We start from the raw sequence: 7,693 nt of genomic DNA on the forward strand, positions 1-7,693 counted from the left end.
ACTGCCAGTCAGAAGAGCGGGGTGATAACAAAACCCGGCTTGCACCTCACGTAAGCTAGCAGGCTGAGAGATCTGGTTCCACGGTTAGATGAAAAGAAAGTTGGTAACAATTTTTGAAGAGACACTGCACTTCAGAGATGAGAGCAAATTTTCCTTTCTTAGAGAAATGGGTTGGATTATTACACGGCACTTTGATTCTCTACTGAGGATATGCAGGACCTTTGATTCTATCTGAAAGTAAATCAGAGCTAGTGGTTGGGTAAAGAATGGGGCCCACTATTCAGGAGGGGATTTAAACAATTCTAACAGTGAGAGGTCTTCTCCTGGGGCCAGTTATAATTTTTGATCTCTGTTTCCATCTACCTCTAAAGATTCTTTGAATGTAGGAAATGAGTCTAGATGTTAGATCAGATTTTTTTTTTAAGTGAATGAAGTCTAAGAAGAGATGATTATAGAACAGTAAACTCCATTGATCTACCTTGCACAGTTAGCAAGTCAGATTTACACATTTGTATCTCCCGGCTGCCTCTATAGCCACAGCCTGGGACCTCCAAAAATGAGAACCATTATAATACATTTTTAAAAAGTAAGTTGCCTATTGTGGCCAAGACAACTAAATGACCAGAAAGGATTCTTATTCTCTTTCCCTAGCATAGAGGTATTGGTGGGAAGTGGCTCCCTAGCCAGCAATTATGATTCCCAGCCTGCCCGACATATAGGTGGGCCAGGTGATTGGGCTCTGGCCAGTGGAATACAGCAGAAGTCATGCACATGTCTCCTAGCCTGACTCCCCCCCAGATCTCCTGGGCAGGTTCTTCCTCATCTGTTAGCTAGATGTCGATAGCCAGAAAGATGCAAGCAGACAGTGGAGCCTCTGTAAGCCTGAGTCTCAACCAGAGCAACTCAGCCCCAAAACTGGTCACCAGGTGAATAAGAATTAAACATCTATTACATTAAACAGCTAAGAATTTAGAGTTTATCTGTCACGGAACCTAGGGTTATCTTAACACATTTAAAGAATCTGAACTTAATACATTTATGTATGACTTTGAATTCTGCTTTAAGCGTTATTTCAAAGTTGCCGGCAATTTTTTTTTTCATATTTGCTGGCAATGGAAATATGGGCCAGAATAGTATGCACCCTGGTTGACCAGCGACATCCAATAAACTGTTCACTCATTTAATAAACAACAACTTATATGCATGTGCTTACTATGTGTCAATATAGTGCAGGCAGGGAGGAGATAATAAATAACACAACTATGGTCCTTGCTTTTAGAAAGCTGACATTTTAGTGGCAGGGAGGTGGAGAAGAGGGGAAGAGAGACAATATAGATTCAGGTCAGTGGTCAGCAAACTTCATCTGTAAAGAAGCAGAGAGCAAATATTTTAGGCTTCGTGGGTCATACAGTCTGTTGGAACTCCTCGTCTCTGCTGCTGGCGTGCAGAAACAGCCAGAGACACCATCTGAACAAATGAATGGGGCTATGGATACTGAAATTTTATTTTGTAAAATGTTCACATATCATGAAATAGTTGTCTTTTGATTTGTTTTGACCATTTAAAAATTATAAAAATACTATTAGCTCATGGGTTATACAAAAGCAGGCAGTGGGTTGGATTTGGTCTGCAGGCTGAAGTCGGCCAACATCAGTCTAGATCAATAAACCAACAAGAATGTATCAGAAGGGCTAAGCATTAAGAAAAAAATAGAATGGGATAATAGGATTGTGCCAGATGGGTGGGGGCCACTTTCGATACCTTGGTCAAGGACCACCTCTCCAAAGTGACTTCATCTGAGCCGAGACCTGAACCACAGGGAGAGACAGCACATGAAACTGCAGTGATAGAGAATACCAGGGAAAGGGACAGAAAGATGCTGGTGTAGCTGTGAGGTGATGAGCTGGAGAAAAAGGAGCAAGAGCTCATGCTAGAGGGAAGCAGCATCTCGGGTTCTGAAGGTCAAGGTAAGGAATTATATGTACCTGCAACAGGAAGCCAGTGGAATTTTAAGCAGAGGACCAATAGAACCTGATGCATATTTGAAAATTATTACCCCAGTTCTTGTGGTGGAAAAATGGCCTTGTAGAAGGGCAAGGACACAGACAGCAGGACTAGTGACAGGTCAGGAGACTCCTGAACATGTCCAGGCAGGTGTGGAGGTGGCCTGGGCTCTGGGGTCAGCCATGGAAATAGAGAGAGGTGGTTGGGTTGGAGCGATGTCTTAGAGGATTTGGCATGTCCAAAGGTGGGTCGCCAGGATTTATAGAAAAACTCCAAAGATCATATGGAATGGAGGGCTGTGAATTCTTTAGATTACTTCTGACATCAGCAGGACTTTGTGTCACTTTAGTTTGCTTTCCTGCCCAGGCTGTCCTATGCATTTACACAGAGGGGCAGAACCAGGGATAAGAAACTTGGGGCAGGGCAGGGCAGGGTGGCTCAAGTCAAGCTGCAATGAAAAGCAGATGCCTGCAGACAGGGCAGAAGACAGCTACAGGACCAATGATGATAGTAAAGATGGTTAAATTCACAACGCTGCTCCCTTGCTGAAAGAACTTCCCTTGCACTTCTCCCTCAGCAGCCACTTATCAGAATTTGTGATCTCACCTGGATTTGACCATGGATTTTAGATCTCGGACAGAGATCTCTAAATCAGTGAACAAGATTTCCTGAGGATTCAGCTTTAGCAGAGCCAGTGACCATTCTGGCATCTGAAGCTGCTAACTGTATGATGGATGGATGCTTGGAAGTGTGCACATTTCAGCGGGATGTCAGACTGGACCCAGATACCTAGAGGGTGCGTTGGCAAACCGGTTCCAAGGGTATAGGCCAGAAGATCAGGAGAGTATCACCAAGGCCCCAGATCCAGAAGCAGCAGCTCCTCTTTATTACATCTATCAGGTAAGGCCATGTAACGTGCACCAAAACGAGCACAACTAGGTCACTCTTGAATCTAAGAAATTACTTTGCTAGGAGGCTGATTGAGTAAAAGGCCTGAAGCCACAGATCAGGAGGAATTGATTTTCTCAAAGTCAGATTCCCTGTAAACAAAAGGATGCTTGAGCCCACAGTCTAAGCAAGAATTTAGTCATCGGAAAGTAAGTTGAAAAACAGCCTTGGGATCTGAAAAATAAAGCACAGCCATTTGCTCGTGGATTTTAAGGTTACTCTGTTCTTTCTGTTGGGTGATTTATCCATTCCATGGGCTTGTACGGCCTGATTCACTCAAACTCAAGGCTGACCGAAGGAAAAAAAAAAACCCCGGTGGCCTAAAGAAGGGAGTTGAAACAAACAAAGCCAACACGTGCCAAGTGTCCACTACGTGGCAGGTGCTACTTTTCTGAATTGCTCACTGCAAGCAGGGGGGCAGGAGGCACTGTTGACTTTAGTCCTGACAGCAACCCTGTGAAGGTCAGGACCTTATCCTCCTTCAGAGGAGATGATGTAATTGAGGTCCAGGGAGGCGAAATAACTTGTTCTAGGTCACGTGCCTAGTGAAGAGCAAAGCAGAGATGGAAGTCCTGGCCTTCTGCCTCCAAAGCCCAAGCTCATAACCATTCTGCCAGTGTTTCTCACCAAACCACCTACAGTACCATGAGCCTCCTGGCTCGGGGAGCAGGCTTTTGAAATGTGCACACTGCTGAGCCTCATCTCTGTGCTCTAAAGCAGAGTGTGCAGCTGTTGGGACCCAGGAATCGATATTTTTAACAAGGCCTCCAGGTAATTCTTCTATTCCCTGAAGATTGAGAACCGCTGATCTTGCTAGGGTGCCTCCCCTCCTGAGGAGAATTCTTGATGAAGTGCAAGTCTTGACATGGGGGGGGGCTCCCCACAGTCTCTGGTGAGGTTTAGGGTCAACACAAAGTGCCAAGACCCCGTTCCCAGGAGGAGTGATTGGGGAAATTCACACCAATGGGCAGATGGTCAGCTGAGGAGGGTCCCTAACCCCACTTGCACTGAGGAAGCTGAAGTCCAGCCAGGAGAAGGACAATATGACTGCAGGGGTGAGGCTGACAAAGATGTCACAGGCATTGCTATCCAAGGCATCAGTGCAGAGAGGAATTAGGGGTTGTGCAGCCCAGCGCTTCTCACTCATTTTAACGACCCAGAGAAGTTAAAGCCACCCTGCTGGACGATGACAGGGCCAGGGTAGAAGCCTTTGCCTTCTCTTTGTCCTTATCGCCACGATGTCCCCAATATATCTATTGCTCATGTGTAGAGAAGAATCTGGCTTTATTTTCAACCACCCCATTACCCTGGAGGGAAAAGAACTGGATAACATCCATGTTTTAATTCTGACAAGCACACAACTGTTCATATATAGTAGACAATGCCAATTTTGTCCACCAGGAAATAGCAGTATTTTTTTTCTTCCCTGAGGGAAATAGACCATTCTGAGGATTCTGAGGAAGAGCCCAGGTCCATCCACGGTCAATAATTTTCTATGTAGGACCAACTTGCTTGCCTGCCCAAGGCCTCCCATAAAAGAACTACTTTTATGTTTTCATGTACGCTGCAGGGGGTGACACCACCTCTTCTCTGCATCTGAAAGGAAGATGGTCTCGGAAGGAGGTCACATAACTGGTGTCCCTTCTTAGGGCAGCAAAGTACTTTGAGCTCGCTACTCCCCCCCACCAGTCATTGGAAATGTTCCAATTGTGTCACTTGAGCCACTTAGCTGTGACAGTGGCTACAGCAAGATGAATGTGGCCTGCAGAGTCATGTGGCCCAAATTAAGGTCCCTGTTTATTCATAGCTCACTGTGAGACCTTAGGCAGCCTATTGGGCTGGCCTGCCTCAGTTAATCCGTCTAGAAAAGGACAGCTGTATCACGAAGGCTGATATTCTTCACAACCACATCAAAGAACAAAATACTTTGGAAAAAAAAAAAAAGTCATCCCAGTGTGTTCAGACTTTAGTCACGTGCTACCTCCCTGTCATTGGCCACACCTGTGTAACCACTCACCTAGGTAACTTTCACCGAACAAGGATCAGGGGCCAGTGCATACATGATATGTCTCCATTTCATAGATGTGGAAATTGAGGATTATAAGAGCTAAGTAACCTAGCAGATGTCTTTTCCAGCGCAGGAGTCAGGAGAATAGGGCATAAGAGAAATGAACTCAGACTTGGACTTTTTCTGGATAAGCATCACTTGCAGTAGATTTATTCCCCAAGGACAATGCCCTTGTGCAGTCTCCATGCCACAGGTTTGCTGGAAAGTGGCTAGGCCCCTAATGGTTATAGTCATAGCTAGATAGGGAGCCCTTGGTTGGCATCTGCTGAAAGTTAGCATAGGTAGGGGGCCTATGGTAGCTGAGTCCTGATGTGTGCCCAGTAGAAGATGGGAAACGGGTTCTGGTGCCCAGTAGAAGATGGGAAATGGGTTCTGGTGCCCAGTAGAAGGTGGGATATGGGTTCTGGGCCCTCAAAGTGTTCCTAGGAAGGAAAACAGGATATGTATAAATAGCCTTGCAACAGGGGATGTTGTGCTGACATCCTGTGGAGTCAAGTGTGCTGTGGGAACACAAGAGGCCAGGAGACGGTTTCTATTGAGTGTGGAAGGCATGAGGACAGAGGAGACATTGAAACCTGGCCTTTGTGGTAGACAGGGTTGTGACCCCCCTGACGATGTTCATGTCCTTTCCGCAGCACCTGTAACATGTCACCTGACATGGCAGAGGGCACACTGCAGATGTGATTAAGGTTACAGACCTCGAGATGGGGAGATTATCCTGGATTATCTGGGTGGGCCCAAACTACATGGGTTCTTAAAAGCAGGTCAGAAAGAAGATGTGAGGTTGGGAGAAGGGTCAGAGAGATACGATGTTGCTGGGTTTGAGGATGAAGAAGTGTAACAGGAACTGAGAAATATGGGCGGTCTCTAGAAGAAAGTGAAAAAGACGAAGGAACAGATTCTCCAGAAGGTACACAGCCCTGCTAGTAACTTGATTTTAGCCCAGGGAGTCCCCAGCATGACTTGTGATCATAAATTTGTATTGCTTAAGCCACTGATTGAGGTAATAAGTTACAGACACAATAGGAAATGAATATAGCCTTGGTGAATGGGATGTGGTAAGATAGACTATGACACGGAGGGTGGGGTTACAGACAAGAGAGCAAAGGATCTGGGTTTGCGGGAGGTGGGGACAGAGAGCACAAGCAGAGCTGTCCGGTAGAACTTTCTGCGATGACGGAAATGTTCTCCATCTGTGCTGTCTAGTATGGTAGCTGCTAGCCACATGGGGCTCTTGAACACTTATCACATGGCTAGTGCAACTGAGGGACTGACTTTTCAATTTCGATTAATTAAAAATTAAATAGCCATACATGGCTAGTAGCAACTGTATTTGACACCACAGGCACAGAAAGCATTAAGTTTGAGAGATAAAGACCCAACTTTCAATATGCCAGGCCCAGCACTTAGAACTTCTGCACATGTGAGGTCATGTAATCCTCTCAATGAACCTATGAGGTTGGCATTACTTATGGTGATCTCCATTTACCAGATGAGAGTATAACTTGTCCAGAATCACAGACTGGTAAGTGGCAATGCCAGGATTGAGTTCCAGGATCCAGAGTCAATGCTCTGGTCCACAGCACTCTATTAATGTTCTACTTTACGATGCCATGCCCCTTACCATTGTATCGTGCCACCGTAAGGAATAAAGAATGTGATGGAGGCCATGGACAGAAAAATAGAGGCCACCATGAGGCAAGGAGGGCCAGGGAAGGCTTCCCTAGGGAGTGACATTTACTCTAAGTGCTTAAGGCAGAGGAGGAGTTGGCCTAGAAAAAGAGGGGAATGGGGTAGAGAGAGCCCCAGGTAGAGGGAACAGGTGTGAAAGCTCCAAGGTGAGGAAAAACACGATATATTCAAGGAAGTCAAAGTCAATCAGAATGACTGGAGTCATGAGAGGAAGAGAGGGAGTATCTACGGTCAAGAGTGCAGAAACTGGCAGAGGCCAGAGAACACAGGGTCTGGTAAAACTGTGAATGCTTTCCCAAGGATTTGAATGTTATTCTAAAAATTAATATGCATATATACTATACATTAATACATAAATGCACACACATATTTTTCACTCCTTTCATAGGGGAAATGGGAGTAGATGTGATCAAGTGTGGATCAGGAGAAAATGGCTTAACTTCATCAATACCAATCATTCTCAAGTTCTTCAGAATCCCTCAGGGACAGCAGTAACATTTCATACACATCTCTTGCTTTATATTTTCAAAGTACTTTCCCATCCTTTGGATCTTCACTAGTACCCTGTGACAAAGGTAGAGATTTTTATCTCCATTTCGTAGATGGGTAAATTAATTCTCAGCGAAGGGAACCTTGCCCAAAGTCCCAGCTGGTTAGTGGCAGAGCTGAGTCTAGAATCCTTGCAGCCTGAGTCTCTTCAAAGAGATCCAGTCCAGGAAAGATGGGCTTACAAGGCCCTCCACTCTGGCCCTCTGCTCCTCTCAGCCCTCTCCTCCCTGTGGAATGGAAGCAAAGGTGGCCTTTACCTTTCGGATGCCATCATGTTTCATTTCAATCACATGGAGGGTGTAGTTGGTCCGGCGTCCCTTCTCATTAAACTGCACGTTTCCTGTCAAGCCTTCAAACCGCACCTGGGAAGGAAAGCCAAGTAGTGAACCATGAACTCAGAAGTCCCACTTCCACTTGTTTGCTTTTCCTGCT

General features: G+C 45.6%; 1 protein-coding gene across 4 annotated transcripts in view; it reads right to left on the bottom strand.

Moving 5' to 3' along the window:
• The window catches only part of GRIA1 (glutamate ionotropic receptor AMPA type subunit 1), a 294,487-nt gene that overhangs the window by 95,671 nt on the left and 191,123 nt on the right, over positions 1 to 7,693 (bottom strand). For all 4 annotated transcript variants that reach the window (XM_008692470.1, XM_040630384.1, XM_008692468.1 and 1 more), the window contains one exon: positions 7,519 to 7,623. In XM_008692470.1, coding sequence (XP_008690692.1) covers positions 7,519 to 7,623 — 105 coding nt within the window. The remainder of the gene's footprint in view (positions 1 to 7,518; positions 7,624 to 7,693) is intronic.

Source organism: Ursus maritimus, unplaced genomic scaffold, assembly GCF_017311325.1.
Source record: "Ursus maritimus isolate PB19 unplaced genomic scaffold, ASM1731132v1 scaffold_15, whole genome shotgun sequence".
NCBI lineage: Eukaryota > Metazoa > Chordata > Mammalia > Carnivora > Ursidae > Ursus > Ursus maritimus.